Here is a 19,796-nt window from a genome sequence, read left to right as displayed (position 1 = left end):
CCATGGACTGGAAAGGGGAGGATGTGCAGTCAAACCTCACTGCTAAGGTTAATCTGCATTTGCAGTCACTCCCCAGTGTTAGCATTATCGTCTCAGCTTTATCTCAGACCATTAGGCATTAGGTTCTTATAAAGAGTGCCCGACCTAGATTCCTTGCATGTACAACTCACAATAATGTTCACACTCCTATGAGAATCTAATGCTGCCACTGATTTGGCAGGAGATGGAGCACAGGCAGTAATATGAGTGATGGGAAGCCACTGTAAATACAGATGAAGTTTAATTTGCCTGCTGCTCACCTCCTACAGTGTGACCCAGTTCCTAATAGGCCATGGACCCCAGGGGTTAGGGACCCCTTGTCTAAATCACCACTATCTGTTGCCTGCAGACACTGCCATTATTATCCATTTCCAATCTTTCTTCATATTGTGGCAAAATGACTCATTTGAACTGCAAATATAACAATCACACCCTCTACAGCTGCTTAAAATCTTATATAAAGGTCAGGCATGGTGGCTCACAACTATTATCCCAGCACTTTGGAAGGCTGAGTTGAGAGGATTGCCTGAGCCCATGGTTCTACACCACCCTGGGCAGCCTGGCAAGACTTCATCTCTACAATAAATCAGAAAATTAGCTGGGCATTGTGGCACATGCCTGCAGTTCCAGTTACTTGGAAGGTTGAGGTAGAAGGATAACCTGAGCCCAGCAGGTCGAGGCTTCAGTGGCCGTGAGCGTACCATTACATTTCAGCCTGGGCAACAGAGTGAGATTCCAACTCAAAAAACAAAACAAAATAAAACTCACTAAAATTTTACATAAACCTTTCTCAAACTCTCTCTCCACCCCCTTCTCTCTCTCTCTCTCTCTCTCTTTCTCTCTCTCTCTCTCTGTCTCTCGCCTCAGGTCCAGATAGTTTGGGTCTAGTGAACTCTACCAAACAATTAAAGAAGAAATAATAATTTTATGCTAACTTCTAGAATATTGGAAAAAAGGCAATACATTCTAACTCATGCTATGAAGCCTATATTAGCTTTAAATCAAAATAGGCAAATATGTTACAAGAATAATTATTACAGACTAATAGTTCTCATATCAGTAACATAAATGCAAACTATAAACAAAATATTAGCAAATGAAATACATTAATATATTAAAATGCTAATATATCATGACCAAGTAAGGTTTATCCCAAGAATACAAGGCTGTTTAATATTCAAATAATACCATATTAATAACCTAAAAAAGTCTCAATAAGCATGGAAAAAAATCTGACAAGATCCAATATCTATTTCTGATTAAAGCAAAACAAGCAAACAACACTCATAGCAAATTATAAAAGAAGGGAAGTTCCTCAACCTGACAAGGATCAAAAATGAAAAACCTGCAGCAAACATCATTCAGTCTTTTAACTAATGGTAAAATACTAAATACTCTTCCCTTAAGATCAGGAACAATACAGGGATGTTATCTTTCACCACTCACATGTATCTTTGTACTGAATGTTTTAGCCAGCAAAGTTAGTCAAGAAAAAGAAGCAAAGGATGGAGTAAAACGTATTTTGTTCACAAATGTCATGACAATCTGACAGAATCTATTACAAAAGCTACTGGCACCTAGTTTAACAAGGTGGCAGGATAAAAGGTCAATATACAAATTCAATGGTACTTCTACATACTAACAATGAATAGTCAGAAAATAAAATTTCACAACTTGGATGAATTTGGAGTCTATAATACTCAGTGATTTATCACAGAAACAAAGAACTGAGTATCACATGTTCTTGCTCATAAGTGAAGCCTGAATATTTATCATAATACTACATGAAAGGGATTGGTAGTAGCAGGAGACTGCCAGAAGGAGGGGCTCGTAACATTAATAATGGTATCTGATCCCAACCATAGGGAGGACCAATGGGAGGCCCAAACTTCACCTGTACAGACTACCTATGTACCTAATCCTGAATTGTACCCCACATCTTTAAATAAAATAAAGAAACTAAAATCAGTAAAGGAATTCCATTTGTAATAGCATAAAATATGAAATAATTAGGGATAAATCTTGTGAAAGAGGTGAAAAGGATGTACACTAAAAATTATAGAATATTGCTGAGGAAAATTAAAGAAGAACTAAAAAAATGGAAAGTTACCTTGCTAATAGTTCGAAAGAATCAGTGCTGTTAAGATGTTCATTTTCTTCAAGTTGATCTAATAATTCAACATAATCTCAATCAAAATTCCAGTAGAAATTTTTGTAGCTAGATATCAACAAGTTAATTCTAAAATGTGTGTGGAAACTCAAAGCGCCTAGGGGAATTCCACTGAAAAAAGAACAAAGTTGGAGGTGTAAAACTATCTGGATTCTATAATTATGATAAGCTACAATAAACAAAACATCAGGGTATTGGTGTAAAGACAGAAAATAGATTAATAGAAAGAAATGGAGAGTCCAAAAATAAACCACAAATTTAAGGACAACTGATTTTTTTACAAAGACACATGATTTTTTTTTTTTTTTGAATTGGAGTGCGGTGGCTACTCCTGGTCACTGTAGCCTCAACCTGCTGGGTTCCGGCAATGCTTCTGCCTCAGTCTTCCAAGTAGCTGGAACTATAGGCACGCGCTACCATGCCCGGCTAATTTTTGATTTATTGTAGAGATGAAGTCTCACCAAGTTGCCCAGCCGGATCTTGAACCCGCGGGCTCAGGCAATCCACTCACCTCAGCCTCCCAAAGTGCTGGGATTACAGGCTGAGCCACCAAGCCCAGCTAAGACACATGATTAAGTGGAAAAAAAAGGATAGGCATTTTAGCAAGTGAACCAGAACAACTGAATATACATGGTAAAATAATGGTCTTGGAGTCATACCTCATGCCATATACAAAAATTAACTCAAAATTGTAAAACTATAAAACTTCTAGAAAAAACAAAACATCTTTGTGACCTTAGATTAAGCACATATTCCTTAGGTATGATAATAAAAACATAACCATAAAATTAAAAAATAATGCATTGGACTTCCTCAACTAAAAACTTTTGCTGTTCAAAAGGCACTTAAAAGAATGAAAAGACAAACCATAGACTGGAAAAATGTGTAACATATTTCTAATAAACAAGTTGGTTCCAGAACTGACAAAACTTAACAGTAAGAAGCAATTCAATTTTCAAGATAAATAAGAGATTTGAGTGGACACTTCACCAAAGATCACAAAAAATAAAAATAAAAAGTGTTCAAAACACCATTAGTTATTAAAGGAATGCAAATTAAAACTACAATAGGATAGTATTCTCTATCTATTAGAATGACTAAAATTAAAATGACTGACAGTAGCAGGTGATGACAAAGATATGAAAAGACTAGAATTCCCATACACTGCTGGTGAAAATGTAAAGTTATACAACCACTTTGAAAAACAGTTTGTTTCTTAAAAATGTAAATATATATCTATGGTGTGATCAAGCTAATCCACTTCAATAGAAAGGAAACATATGCCCATAAAAAGACTTATTCACACATATTCATAGCACCTATATAATTCCAAACTAGAAATAACTCAGATGTCCATCAATAGATATAAAAATTATACATATATATCTCTTTCCAATGTAATATTACTCATAAATAAAAAATAAATGAACTATTGATACATGCAACAGCCTAGATAAACTTCAGAATACATATGCTAGGTGAAAAACATTCAGACAGAAAGCATATATTGTGTGATTTAATTTAAACAAATCTCTTCAAAATGCAAACACATTTTTAGTGACAGAAAGATCTGTGGTTGCTTTGGAATAGGAGTGGCGTTGGGAAAGAGTTGGAGGGGCAGAAATTACAATGGGACATGAAGAAACAGTCAAAGGTGATAGATGTATTTGCTATCTAAATTGTATTGATGGTTTCACAGATAGATACATATTTCAAAACATATTAAATTGTATTATTTAAATATTTGCAGTTTATTGTATGTCAGCTATACCTCAATGAAGCTGCCTTAAAATATGTTTATGTAGTAAACTAAGACTTTTAGAATAAAATTAACATTTTAAATATAACTTGAATAGTCTAAACTCCATTTTCTGACCTCTCACTCCCCCCCCACCATATTTTAGTTATCCTGAGTTTATATTGATCTTTTCTACATTACTTGTTTGCTGGCACCACATGTTCTTTGTATATTCTATTCCCTTAATTTGATATGCTTTTCCCACCTCTAATTGTCCAAGTAATTCCTATTTATTTTTCTGCTCTCAACTCAGCCATCACTCTCCCAAAGATACCTTCTCTGACATCCATTATTAGATGAGATTGCCCTATATTCTCTCAAACAGCCACATGACTCTCCTCAAAGCACTTGTCCCAGTCTGCCATTCCCATTGTCCTATAATATCCATGAGGCCAGCAGATTGGTCTGTCCTAACCACTGTTTCCCAAACGGAGTCACAGTGTCTAGCACATAGTAGACACTTGAAAGTAAGAAATTAGAAACCAAAGGAAGGTGAAAAAGTTAATGTGCTAATCTCGTGAACCAAGCAAAACCTTTTCCATGTTCAGATGCTAACAGCTTTAGCAAATATAATTCAAATCTCCTAATGCATTATACTTCACATTGACTGTTCATATATTGAAAGAAGAAAGCACCAGCAATCCAGTAACAGGAGCGACTTGCACACTGTACCAAAAGGCAGTTTTCTCACAATGATCTTATTTTAAGCAAACAAGACTTGAGAATCTGGCTAGGCTGGACATAATTTGGTGTCATCAAGGGCTTTAACCATCATTCTTGCAATGTATTAAGAGAAAAAGAGATAATTGTGTAGTAATCCTAAATCTGGAGTAAGTAGCTAGAAAGTGTAAGAGAGATTTGATGTCCTCATAGTTTTAGGAGAGCAATTGTTTCATTGAGTAATTATTTTGCTTTCTTTGGGTATGATTAGCTAAGGTTCCTGCTTGTAACATAATAGAGTGATGTCCTTCAGGGTAAGTCACCTCATTTAGTTCAGGCATCTATTGTTCAGAAGAAAGGGAGTTGATAAGGAAAATATATTTGTAGTAGAAAAATACACAGTAGCAAGATAAAGTCATTTGAAAAAAGCCATGTGTTTGTCAGCTTTCAAAGCTGAACTCTGATTTAGTATATATTTTTGACTGTGAACAATTTACTTTTGTTTCACAGATGGACAAGCGCAATATAAAAGTAGAATTAGTGATTTCACAGAAACCTTGCCATCTTTGATTGACATGTATTTTAAATATCCATTGCTAGCTTTGGTGTGTAATAATGAATGAATAAAAAATGAGTGAGGAAAGAATGAATATTATTATGCATTTATTAATATGTGCAAGGCACTTTAGTAGGTACTTTTACATACAGCATTTTAGTCAATCCTCATAGGAACCCTGTGATATAGATATTAGTCAACAACCCACTCCTCTTTTTTATTAGATGAGAAAATTAACTGTCAAGAAGATAAAATAACAAACTCAGAATTACATAGTAAGTGTCAAAACTAGGACTGGAACCCAAGACACAAAATGTATTATTTCAAAACTGGTGTCAAATTTGGTGAACAATAAGACCTAAGAAGAATGACTTTTTAGTTTGAATTTTGCTACTAAGGAACTTCTCATGGGTGGTATACAGGATAGTATTTTGCAGCTGCTTTTTCAAAATGGCAACAAGAGTGAGAGTTATTGTCAGGAGAAGTCCTAAAGGCAAAATTTTCTTACCTTATTAAAGTTGAGGACAGTAATCATTTTTAAACACTTGCTGCTGAAACAAAATGACAAAATTGATTCAAAATGAATGGGCTGGCATTTCTTCAATAAAGGGTTTACTCTTTCCAACTAGAAGGTCGTAGAGAGGGAGACTGGATCAGGAAACAAAGATCTTCACACGAGCTTACCTAGGGCCTAGGTTGAATCTGTGAAAGCCTGGCTTAGCGCACATATTTATTTGTTCTTTATTCGTTCTTTAGTTGACTAATCAACTACTGAGATAATTATTTTAAGTGAAGATCAAGGAAACATGCCAGGTGTGACTCAAATAAAGATCAATCAGTCACTATGTGTGACTGGCCCAAAGGGTTTTATAACTTGAGGATAAGTGAGTGGACATAGAGAGAACTTAAAAATCACAGAGAACACAAAAAGTTGATAATTATGGAGGAAGCATGATAGACATTAGAATCTGTTTGGGTCCTAACCAAATCTCACTGCAGTTATGCTCCTTGGTGAGATGGACTTGGGAGAACTGAGACAGGGTGTGAGAGAGTCATTGGGAGAGTAAGATATGTGAGAAACACTTAGATCAGTCTGTGCTGGTAAAAGTTTGTCTGAACACAAAAGGCCTAAAATTTGTAGGGTTTGTTAATTTACATGGTGTAAATATTCTCTCCTGGCTGTTTCAGAGTGACCAGCATGATGTCACTGAATGGGGAATTAGAAAGACTTCCACATAACCTACTCTCGTCAATGGGGTCTAACTCTAACACTCCTGAATGTAGAACAATGCACATAGCAAATATGATATTAATACATAATAAATAGAAGGGTTTATTTTCTGAAGACAGGTGATTGAAAAAAATAGTTTCTCAAATTTCTTTTACTTTCATAAAAACCTGTTTTGGGAAGACCATGCAGAGAACTTCAGCATTGGAAGTAAACTTAAAGATGATGTAGTATACCCATTTCATCTTGAAAGATAAGGGAATTGATGTTAGAGAAGCTGAGTACCTCGCTCAATGTTACACGGTCATAGGGCGAAGCACCATGGTTCGTAGTAGTTATTCTTCTCTCTTCCTTCTAACATGAAGAACCTGTACTTAAAAATTGCTATAGAAAGGATCAGCAAGAATGAAAATTGATGAGTAACTAGCTAATGCCTCTTACCTTGTCTCAATTTCTACTTAGGAATAATAATAACCACAAATAAAAATTAAAATTAAGCCCTGGTCATATTTATTGATAATCTTCTTTTTGTGATTTTCAGTTCATTTTGAGGAAATTGTCATTAATTAGAAAAAATGTTTAATAGTATATAGTTGTAACGCATCATTTTATAAAAGTGATGATTATTAAGATGAATTGTAAATGTTATCAATCATTTAAGTGTCGAATTAAGGGTAGTCACATTGCAATTAAAATAAATGCATCATCTCCTTGCATTCCCTAGTAATATCTCCTAAAAATATTGCAGTACACTCCAATGCAACACACTCCCAAATTAGTGCTTTTCAGACCAGTAATGCAATGTGCTCATATCTTAAGGTAACAGTGATTCATTTTCTTTAACCACAGTGGTTACTGGCTGTAACTATGGAATGCATTGTCATGGAAACCATTTTCCCTCCATCACCCCCCCCCCCCCCCGCCTTCAGTTAACCCCAGAGCTATTATTTAGAGACAAGAATGAAGGGAAAGCATTTTATCAAATGCATATAAGGAGTTAACAGATATACACATCTCTGTGTGTGTCTGTGTATATGTATGGAGAAAGATATGTAGAGAAATGAACTCTCATTGATTAAATTTAAACATAAAAATCAAGAAAGTGAAAGATACATTTTGCTTTAGATTTTGTCATTTCATTTTACCAATTTAAACCAGCACAAAGTGTAAAATGGGGAATAACTTGAACATAGCAGCCTTTAATGCTGCCCTAGAATAGGAGGTCAGCCTTAGCTCGAGTAATTCATTAGGGAAAGACTGTGTTAGATATTATTGGAACATCACAATATAGAGCATACAATACTTTTGGGGTGTTTGAAATCCAAATTATAGGCTAATGAATAAGGGAAATATTGTACAACATTTTTAGAATCTATTCTCTTTTGAAAAAGCCAGCCATAATTATAGATTCTCTGTAGGTGGAAGTGCTCACACAGTCACACATTTTATGGTAACTTAAAGGAATAAAATGCTAAGGGATACACTTAATCTGTAAATGTGACTTTAAAATTCCACAGAAGGCCTCAGCCCAGAGTTCTGCTCCTAAAATGTGACCTAGTATGTTTCAAGCTCATACATATACATTAGATCTCCTGAGTCCCACAGACTCCAGATACTCATTAAGTTGAATCAATCCTGAGTCCCGATAGAGAAATCAACTAGGTAAAGACTTCTGCACTTAGTGTAAGAACCCCAGGGCCTGAGGAATGGCTGCCCTCTTCAGTTACAACCAGGTTTAATTCAACTTTGAGGGTCTTTACGTGCTGACTTTTGCTCATACTTTGTGCTATATTGATTTCAAAGAGGTCTTGATTTCTAAGGCAGGATGCATTCTTCTCAAAGCAGGTTGATTCAAAATGTAGGTTCTTGACATTCTCCTGGTCTATGAATGAGAATGCAGGGCTGGGCCTGATAATTCATACTTTTAACAAACGTCCCAGAGAATCCTGACGTAATCAGGTTTGGTTTCCATTAACTTGGGAGAGGACTGTATTTTGGACATGAGTAGGTGACAGGAAGTTTGCAAGTCACTGCATCTGACTTGACAGTTTGCAAATTGTTTTGTTCTTTTGTTTTTACTGGCACATTTAAACTTTATAAGGATAAAGCATAGTGATTTTGGGACTTGTTTAAGTTTAGAGTATAAATGGTCTGGTATTCTGGTGGAACTGCATCAGAGTTGATGGTTTGCTATGGCTATTTAGGGTTATGTTGTTGTTGTATTTCAGGTGGGATCTGAGTTCAGTGCTCAATTAGAGAGATACTTTTGGAATTATCATATTCATGTGAATATGATATTCCTGACACTTTCCAAATAAATCTGGAGATTCAGAACATATTTCTGGAGAAGTGTGTGATATTTTCTGTAATGTTGTGTTTTAAACTCTCCTCTATTACTTTTCCTAGAACCTAACCTTCACACTTATTGATTATGTGACTGGGTAAATGATACAACCCTAAGGACCTTAGTTTCCTCCAATATTATGTCCAATAATATCTACCTCTAGGGCAATACAATGAAATAAGCTATGTAACTTAAGAGCAGCGACCATGTACTGGGGGTTACTACAGGAATGCATTGTTCACCATCTTAATCTAGTCTTCTTGACAACTTGGTAGGTTAGGAGTTAACAGCCCTACTTTACAGGTAAGCAAGGAGGGGTTCAGATAATGTAAGTGACTTACACAAAGCCACACCCCACACCAGAGTCAGAATCTGATTCCAGACTCGGATGTTTTGCTCTCTTTTCACCAACCATCTGTGAGGCATAGTGCCAGGCACCCAGGTGGCACCCAAAGAATGCTAGTTTTACCCATTTCCTACTCCACAACCTTCTTATCACATTTTTTTTTTGTCTTCAACAAGCAATTTTGCAGCTGTGCCAGCCACATGCTGATTTTTTGGGGCCTTTTTGCAATTTTGACAGCCTCAGTTAAAAAGCAAAAAACAAACAAGCAACAACAACAAAAAAAACCAATAAAGCATCCGTCAGTCTTGTTATTCATATTTCCGGAACAACATAAATACTTCTGGGGCTTCTTGGGGCCTCAAAGACATCAAGGTGGGGAGAGAACAGACTCGTTTGAAACATATTATATCACACAAAGCCTTGCTTCTGAGGCCGCTCCTGCCACCCAGGAAGTGAGTAGGCTCGTTGACCCAGAAGTCAAGGGCTTAGGACACCATCGAAACCGTTTAAGCCCATTTCTACCTCAGATTCCTTTGGTGTCCTCCCTCGCCCCATGCACGCTGCTGTCCGCGAGCTGGGAGGATGCTCCCTGCAGGGCTCTGCGCCGGCCTCCCCTTCCCGGGAACTCGGCCTCCAGGCCGTCTACACTCGGGAGGCAGTAGCGCTGGGGGCCAAGCGTGGCCTCGGGGTCACGTCAGCGCTGGGAGGTCCCGCGCTCCTACGCCAGGGACAGGGACTCCTCGGTGGCACCAGGAGCGCCCGAAGGCTGGGCTGGGCTGGCGAGCACCGCGCTCCCTCCCTCTCTCGGCTCCTCCTTCCCACCCCACTTGCCGGCCAGCGCTCCCCACGGTGACTCTGGATTGCAGCAAGCCGACGGCTTTTTACCAAATCAGGAGCTGCGGTGGTTTCTTTCTCTCTGTCTCTGTCTCTGTCTCTCTCTCTCTCTCTCTCTCTCTCGCTCTTTTTTCTTTTTTCTTTTCTTTTTCCAGAGGGAATAATTTCAGCCCCCTTCAGCTCGCATGAGCATGACAATCTTGTGTGACTGGGGCGAGTAGGCGGGCACATCCTTTTACATGCTAATACTGCCCCACCTCCTTTAAACCCTCTAAGCGCCTCGCTTCATTTTATTTTTATGGGTTTTTTTTTTCTTTTTATTTCTTTTTATTTTTTTAACCTTCCCCTAATTCACTGAAGGGGGCGGGGGGGCCTCTTGGTTCTGTCCTTTCCCCCACGCCTCGTTCCCCAGGGAAGGGAGACCCCGAGACGCTCGGTACTTGCCCACGGCTTTGCTTCCACCGGGGCTCTGGGATGGCCGCGCGGGGCGCAGGGGGCAGCGATCCAAGCGGCCGCTGGGTCTAGGCTGTCGCTCCATGTGCGGGGAGAGCGCGGTGTTCGGGTACCCCAGCGAGCTGCCACTGCCGCAGCCCGAAAGGAATGTCCCCTGTTGTTAAGGACCCTGACTGTTTTACACCAATGATTTGCCACTGCAAAGTTGCTTGCACCAACAACACTTTGTCGTTGATGTTTGGATGCAAGGTAGGACGAGGTTCATGTCTTTTTAATGCATGTCGCCTCCCTGGGGGAGCAAACAATTCCTTTTGTTGTTTGTTTATGTCTCTGCCTGTTGGGAGAGTGACAGAAGCTACGACTGCTCTGCCCTCTCTGGGAGCCGGCTGGGTTTGGGGGCCAGGAGGGCGCCCTGATTTTATCGCGTACGATGCTGGGCTGGTAACTCGGTTGTGGCAGGACCCCGGTCTCTGACAGTGGTTCCGTCAGCGGATGCAGCTGGGAAGGGGGCGCCCTGAGTGACTCTCAGCTTGAGAGCTCTTTTGCGTTGAGCTAGTGACTGGGTTCCTGGCCGCTGCTGTGGGAGCTCCTGAACTCATCTCAGGTTACCACGCCTGGAGCCCCAACCCACTGGGCCAACCAGCAGGAGCAACGAGGGTATTAGATGTACTCCAGATGAAACTGAACACATCAGTTTGCAATTTGGCACTTTTAAAGATGAGGAGCTTATTTTTAGTTTAGACAGAAAATCTGGAACTAGGCTCATGTTGTCCCCAATTGTGTGTTTTTCTCTGAGTTTATACAATCCACTTGAAATAAAAAAACAGAACATTTTCAAAAGGTGGCGCAGTTACTCAGTGAAGTTTGTAGTGAATAACTGTCCCACCCAGATTTTTGTAAAGGTAATTGGTGTTCCTACAGAAATGAGGTTTGAGGGTTTTTAAAAGAGGTTATTTATTATTCATTGCTTCTTGTCTGAAATATGTTAATAGAGCTTCCTTGTTGGACTCGATGATGTACTCCCTGAAAAAGATGCTTAGAACTTGGTGTTTAAACAGTTTTAGCCCATGGATGGTCTGCGTGTATGTCCTGTTACTTAGAAGTACAAGCCCTCACTTCTTTTCACTGTGAAGAGCTGGTGGATTTGTCCAGCTTATTTATATAAAACACTTGTTGTGACCACTATGGTGACTCTCTAAAGAGAGAAAGAGCTTCATCTGAAATAACTGAAAATTCACTTTCTTAAGTGAATAAATATCACATAATCCCTATTGTTCTGAAAGAACATTAGAGACTGGATTGGACAGCTGGTAAGCACCTTAGGCGGTAAAGTTAATGAAACATACACACTGAATGTCATAGATCATGCTCAGGGGATGTGTAGACTTAATGGAAAAATTAGGAGTTAGGAACGTAGATCTTATACTGGCTATTCCTGGAGAATCTCTCTCTTTTCTGGGCTTCAGATTTTCTTTTGTAAAATGAAAAGTGTGGATGAGAAGTTCTCTGAGCCCTCCTACAGCTCGAACATTCTCCGATGGTATCATAAATTCATTTATGATGACTTTTATAAAGTCGTTTAATGATAAAGTTATTGTCAAGGTTTTTTTCCTACTCAATTTGATAGTGTGTACTCTATGTTTAGTTGAAAGAAAGAGTACCAAAGAATAGCTAGATGCTCCTTTTGAAACCGCAAAGAGATCGTAAAACTGTTGAAAGTTTTTATGTTCATCATTGACAGGAAGATGTATGTGAATGAACGGTACCAATAACTAAGGAGCTGGGTCTTCTCCCGATGACCTGCCACCCCTCTCTCATGCTTCTTTTCACTTTCTCTGCTAATTGCATTTGTAGTAGCATCTTAGCAATGGCTACTGTTTAAAATCCATTCCCATGTACTTATGAGAATTGCTTTGCAGCACTCAATGATTATTAACAAAGGTGAATTATTTGTCAAGGAAAATTAAACACAAGCTAATAATCAAATAGGATAAAACTATTGGTGTAGAGAATGTTGTGGAATATGCATTCAGCCCTCCAAGCTCAGTTTTAAAAAAGTTTCTTTTACACTGTTATGTTTTCCTCTGATTTTTTCAAACTATATGGGAGGGAATTGAAATAATTACAAGGACACACTTAAAAAAAAAGTTCAAGAAATTGAATCAGCTTAACTTTTTAAAAATTCTCTTCCTTTTGGTGTTTCGGCTAACAAATTTACTTTGTGTGAGAGTAAAACTCATATATTTTGTGTTGGTAGAAATATTTTTTTGGAAAATAAATTACTGCTTTATGAAAATAAAATAATACTTCTAGAGGGTCTCTCCTATCCTATTTTGCAAAGTATTTGAATAAGATGATTTTCAAAAGCCTTACATAGTGGAGCCAATTATTATACTATAACCACATTTAACATATTCTTAATTATAAACTGGTTCGTGTAAGGCTTCCATCTTTGACTTTTAGATATAGAAAGAATTATAGAACCTTTTCCTCTTGCCTTCCTCTAATGAAGTTCTTTAGTACCATCAGACAGATGACAACAGAACATGATGTGGAAAACTTGCCTGTCAGACAGACTTGCATTTCAAAACTAGATTTTACACTTACTTTATATGTGATTTCTCTAAATCTCAGTTTCCTTATATGTAAAATGGCCATAATAATAACTACTGCATTACATATTATTATGTCATAGTGCAAAATAAAATTTAAATGAGATGCCTGCAGTACTTAGTATATTTAGATTTATAAAAGGATTGTTGCTTGTATATGGTCTTGATTCTTTTCATGATTCACTGAGGGGAACTCATCACTTCTAGGAGAAACCTCTTTCACTGCTAAGATAATTCTTTTGATAAATTGTTCATCTTTATTATGAACTCAGCCATTACTTTTCCTGTTACTTTTCTCTGTTTTATGCTATGCATATAAAATGTAGGGGCCATTTATATATTGATAGGACATTCACAAAATGAAATGAATTTATGAAAATTATGAAAAACTGATACTATCATTCTATTTACTAAATAAATATTCATTGAGCACACGGCAAATGCTAGAAACTGGAGATATGGCCATAAACAGCTCCTGTCCCCTGTGGTCTCAAAGTTAAATGATATGTCAGCTGACTCTACTGCAGGCAATACTGATTTAAGGAAAAATATAAAATCAAGGTTTCATTTGAATCTTTTAACAGTGAAAGTGGAAAATCAATAATTTTTGAAAAAACTCATGGAGATGTAGATGTCAATAAGGAGCTTCCAAAAACATACATTCATTCCAATATTATCTAGTAAGTATGGAGATAAGATTATTAAGATAAATATTTATTTTCTCTTCTGGAAGATATTTAGCATGGCAAAGTCTCAAACCATGTTTATGTGTAGGCCTGACTGTTAGTTTCTAAAACTGTTTGTCTTTATTATCCCAAACCTAGTAATGGCTTGAAGGATGCTCAGTAATTTGAGCTTTCAAAGTAGAAACTCAAACTTATTTTATTTTGTCACTTAGCCATCTCCAGAACCCCGCTTGCTGCATCCTGGCTGTTATTCAGTTTAGATAACTGACTATTTGACTTATGACTATAAACATAGAGTATCTTTCTGTGCTAGGCTCTATCCTAGGCACTGTGATAGGCATTAAGTACAACAATATCCTATCTCTCCAGGAATTCCAAGTCTATTGAGAAAGTAATTCCACTGACTTCCCTAGAATACAAAATACCCACACTCTCACCTCACCTTAAGTTCTCATGAGAGAAGTCAAAATACCCTAGTTCCAAAGAAGTTGTTATATCAGTCCTCTTTTTGTCCCAGTCTCTATGGCATTACCAAACATACAAGGCTATATGTGAGAATGAACTTTCCATGAAGGAGGATTCCTAAAAGGCCTACCCTTTTTTTTCTCATGGTAGTTTCTATGTCATTATCAGAAAATAGGAATCAGTTTTACCTTCACTTAACTCTCTTTTACAATCAAAGTTTTGAATATAATTTCCAGGCCCAGCCTATATATTATTTCTCTTTCTTTTATCTTGTCCATAGCTGCATTGTAAAGGTCAGCAGTCCCTGTGTGTTGCCTCTTTTCATTCCCATCTTTCTAGTGGCTAATATTCCTAAAGCAAAAACATACAAACATAAACAGGTGAAATATTTGTTATTTGTCCTAATATTTTTAAATTACTTTATAATCTATAATGTTCTCTACAATTATTCATTTGTTTTGCTTTTGTAATTAAAAGGAAGATGTGATTGAAATGTGGCTCCTGTTAAAAAGTGAGCAAAGGACTTGAAAGAAGATATAAAAATAGCCAATAATACATGAAAAAGTACTCAAATTTACTAATTATCAGGAAAATGCAAATCAAAACCACAGCACAATATCACCTCAAACTGTTAGGATGTCTGTTTTCAAAAAGAGAAGAGATAACAAGGGTTGGCAAGTGTTTGGAGAAAAGGGAACCCTTATGCACTGTTGGTGGAAATTCAAATTATTTTAGCCATTTTGGAAAAGGGTATGATGGCTTCTAAAAGTATTAAAACTAGAGCTAACATATGACCCAGAAATTCTGCTTATGGATATATATTACAGGGAAATGAAATCAGTGTTTCATGGCGATACCAGTACTCTCATGTTCACTGCAGCATTATTTACAATAATTCTCAGTAGCCAAGATATGGAAACAGCCTAAGTGTCCATTGATAGAGAAATGGATGAAGAAATTGTGATATGAATGGAAAGATAGTTGGAAAAATAGATGTTTGTATCTGTTCTCTAAATAGAATATTATCCAAACTTAAAAAAGAAAAATATCCTGCCATTTGCAGCAACATGAATAAACCTGGAGGGCATTGTACTAGGTAAAATAATCCAGAGACTGAAAGAAAAATACTGCATAATCTCACTTATATGTGGAATCTACAAAAAGTAGAATCTGTGGAAGCACAGTAGAATGGTGGTTATGTGGGGTAGGAAGGAAATTGGAAGATGTAGGTCAATGTGCACAAAGTTGCAGTTCTGTAGGATAAATGAGCCTAGCGATCTAAGGTACAGCCCGAGGACTATAGTCAATGTAATTATATTGTATACTGGAAATGTGCTAATAGCGTAGGTTTTGACTCTCTCACACACACATACACACGCATTCAAATTGTAACTGTAAGAGAACGGATATGTTAATTGGATTGGCTGTAGCAACCATTTCACTATGTGTATAAAATATAATTAAATATTTAAATTTTTTTAAATGGCTAAAACTTTAAAGAACTTCTCTCGTCCTCTTAATAGCCTTTGTTAATGTAACATCTCAACTGACTCAAACTGTCAAATCCATAGACCACATCAAGTATATTTAATATTCCATTTGATATATTAGGGTAGAAAAAAGCTCTTGAAAATGTAGATTTCTGAAAAAACTTTTTCCAGTGAATGTTTGGACATTTCATAAACTGCCCTACCCTTCAAAGGAAAGGAGTCATCAGGTAGAAAGAATCCTCCCTTTCCCAAAAGAGAGAAGAGGGAGAGTACAGAGGAGGTTAAAACAAAAGAAAACAGGGAAAAGTGAAGAAACCAAAAGGAGAAAGGGATTGAGTTCAAGGACTAAATAAAGAAAAGGAAACGGTAAAATAATTTAGTCTTATTAAACATCTAGGCATTATCTTAAGTGTTTTACAAATGTTTTTTCTTCCAATTTCAATAGTTATCAGACAAATAGAGAAAGGAGTAAGGGAAGGAAGGAAAATAGAACAGGTGATGGGCAGGAAAGAAAGAAGAGAAAGAAAAAGGGGAAGCGGGCTGTGGCTCCAGTGGATGCTCTAACACTCTCCCGAAATAGAGGGCCTTCAGCACCCCCTTGGTGGACAGTTCCCTGGAGCTCGCTGGGTTTCCCCACCTGTTACAGATATCCTTTTCCTGCCTAGAAAGTCTCTGACGCAGAGAAGTGGTTTTCTTTGGACATTTGTTTATTTAACTGTGGTCAACTTTGTTATAAAGAGTGGTAGTACCAGCCATCAATTCATATATCACTATGTATATTTTTGTCATTGGTAAGGTAGTTTTTCTCTACACACCAAAATTGTCAAATTTTGGTGTGTTCTTTGTTTTTATTTTATAGTAGTATGTGTTCACTGAAATACATTAGACAAAACAAAATTCAGAAAGAACAATAGTTTTAGAAAATACTTATTGTCTCAAAAGACTAGATATAAACTATTAATATTTTAGTGTATATTTTCCTTGTTTCTCAGTGCTATGTTGATTTTATTAGTTTATACGTAACTTATTTTTTTAAATGTAGTTATAATAATATTGGGTTTGCATTTGAATATTTCAAATTTATATTAGGTTTTATGAATGTATTTCAATAAAGTACTACAATGAACAATTCTTGGATATTTAGTTTTCCCCCTCAAATTTTCTACTATTAAAATAAAATAAACACCTTGGAGAATAAGCCATATTTGAATTTAAAATGATTTCCTTTGGATAGGACAAAACATGTAAAATTACTAGTCAGTCACTATAAAATAATTTGAGATCCTTGATAACGGGACTGCTACATTTACCTTTAAGATGGCTATATAAATGTGTCCTGTCACAAATTACTTTATATGTCATAACATTCTTTATCTTTAAATAGTTTTCTTTTACTTGCTGGGCTTATAAATAAGAGGCAGTGTAGTTTTTCTTCTTTGAGTGGGATTAAAATTCTGTTAGACTTTGAGTTAATAAGAGTCCCATGAGTATGCCAGTGTATCCTAGCTTAAGAATATCTAATATGCAAAACAATCCAAAGTGGGTACATTAAGGAGGCAGCTTTTTGTGTTTGCCAAGGCATCAACAGACACACACACACACACACACACACACACACACACACACACACACACACACACGCTACCATGTGCCAGACACTGTTCTACATGTTTTACAAATGTAAACTCACTTAATCCTCACAAAGGATACTGTGAGATGAATATAATAGTTATTCCAGTGTTACAAAGAGAGAAACTGAGGCACAAGTGGTTTAAGTAATTTGCCCCCAAATCACATAATTCTAAAAGTAGCAGAGCCAAAGTTTAAATCTAAGCAGGTTAGATCTAGAGTCTACACTCATGTCCAGAATAATTGTGGTACTCTTTGAAATAGTAGCTTCCTATACCTAAGTGCTTTTAAGCTATGAGACAATTTGCAAAAACAATAATTTATGTACACACCTGAATTTGAATGTAAGGTACACTTCTCAGAGGACTCAGTCTTATTGTATCAGCTATTTCTTTTGAGAGTTGTTTAATCCAACACACTGTTTCTCATAGTATTCACACTATCATTTTCCACAGAGTTATTAAATCATTTAGACAGGAGGTGACTTACTCAAGGTCACACAATAAATCACAGAGCCATAGCTACAACTAGGTCCCCCAATTTCTAACTCAGTATAATTCTTTCTATGTCATGACCTCTCACTATGAACTAAAAGTTTTGGAAATCAATGTGAGAAAAGAGAAACTAACAAGTTTTAACTGTAAAAAGCCAGAAAAATTACACCCTCCTTGTAAAACTTAGGTGAGATATCACATATGAAAACATTTATCACAATGCCTGCTATGTGATACATTCCATACATTTTTTTCTTCCATTTTATTAAACCACTTTGCATATTGGTGGAAAAGGTGGAGATTGTTGATAGAGCTGGCTGAGTAGTGTTCAGTCAAGCATATTAAAACTCATCTATCAGTAAATGAAATATATTTCAACCTACCAACATATTATTAGAGGGTTTTAATACTATAAGAGGCTATATCTAAGTATTTACATAATTCACACCAAAAACAAAAGTCCTAGATGAAACCTGACCCAGAAAGAGTAAATGAAAAATGAGACAGTTACTGGATGTCCCAAACAAACAGGCTGTGTGGGCCTTGTGTCCCCTTTCATAATGTATACTTACCAGTTCAAGGTCTTTTAAAATTTTTATTTTTAATAGTAAGAAATTTTGGGGGAACCCTGAATATCATAAAATAAGAAAAGTTGACTTGTATGCCACCATTAAAATATGTTCACAAAAATAGAATGCTGATTTACAGACTTTGGGGATTCTGAAAAATCTCAGACTTTAAGAAGCCTTTTGCTTTGTACTTATTATGGATATCCAGATAAGCTTCCAAAATTCATATGGTGAAGTCATTCCAAATTCCTTCTGAATTAAATTAGTCCTGGATTCCTATGACACCTAACTCTTAATACTTGCACCCTAATTGTAGTATTTATTTGTAAATTCTGTTTGCTTGCCTGTTTACCCATTTAAACTGTAAGCATTTTGGGAACATAGGCCATATCATTTCTATATAGTACAGTGCCTGGAAGGTTCAGTACATAGAACTGTACCTATTCCATAGAAGGCAGTCAATAAATATTTATTGAATGACTGAGTGAGTGAATAGTTAGGTGCTCATAAGTGTTTACTGAATGTATAAGTGAAAAAATAAATGTTTTTTTATTTTGTTGTAGTTTATTCATTATTTTCCTTTAATAGTTTACCTTTGAAAACCTTTTGTGTTTTTAAATATTTTAGAGATCATGCTTTCTGAAATACAGACTAGGCATTACTCAATGCATTTTCCTGGTGTGATGCTTAATTTTAAGCATGGGACCATGGGGTGTACAGACATTTGGTCAAATATTATTCCAAGTATATTTGAGAGGTTGTTTCTGGATTAGATTAACATTTGAATTGGTAGATTGACTAAAGTAGAGTGCCCTTTCTAGTGTGGTTGGGCCTCATCCAACCAATTGAAGACCTAAATAGAGCAAAAGGCTGAGTAAGAGGAAATTTCTCCTGTCTGACTGGTTTCAGCTGGAGCATTAACCTTGTCTGGCCTTTGGACTTGAAGTGAGCTTTGACTTTTCTTGGGTTTGGAGCCTGCTGGCTTTCATACTGGAACTTATCCCATTAGCTCTTCCAGTTCCAAGGCCTCTAAACTAGGACTGGAACTGCACATTGCCTCTCTTGGGTTTCTAGTTTACTGACTGCAAATCTTGGGACTTAAGCTCAATAGACATGGAAGCCAACTCGCATTTGTGTGTATACAGACACACACACACACACACACACACACACATACACACACACACACCTCCTACTGGTTCTGTTTCTCTAAAGAACTCTGACTAATGCAACTAGTATCTAGGGCGAGACACCTGGACAAGTCATCATTAGTAAATCATTCTTGTCTAGCAAGTTATAGTAAAGCTAATAGATCTTCATGCCATGGGGATCTTGTACTTACAGTTTTTTCCTCATAAGGTTACAGATTTACTTTATTATAAGTCACAGATGATACTTCCAGTTATACCATAGTATAACACAT

At 36.7% G+C, this 19,796-nt stretch overlaps 1 protein-coding gene across 1 annotated transcript in view; it reads left to right on the top strand.

Annotated features, from left to right (window-relative positions):
* The first annotated feature begins 10,330 nt into the window (after nt 1–10,330).
* The window catches only part of LOC103259141 (discs large homolog 1-like protein), a 235,659-nt gene continuing 226,193 nt past the window's right edge, over nt 10,331–19,796 (top strand). Inside the window, exon 1 of the mRNA XM_008056810.1 lies at nt 10,331–10,677. Within this exon, the coding sequence (XP_008055001.1) occupies nt 10,576–10,677 (102 nt within the window). The 5' untranslated portion in view covers nt 10,331–10,575. The remainder of the gene's footprint in view (nt 10,678–19,796) is intronic.

This window comes from Carlito syrichta, unplaced genomic scaffold (assembly GCF_000164805.1).
Source record: "Carlito syrichta isolate Samal-C Ts95f unplaced genomic scaffold, Tarsius_syrichta-2.0.1 Scaffold302536, whole genome shotgun sequence".
Taxonomy (NCBI): domain Eukaryota; kingdom Metazoa; phylum Chordata; class Mammalia; order Primates; family Tarsiidae; genus Carlito; species Carlito syrichta.
The sequence above is the reverse complement of the archived record's forward strand: the minus strand, read 5'-3'. Positions and strand labels throughout refer to the sequence as shown.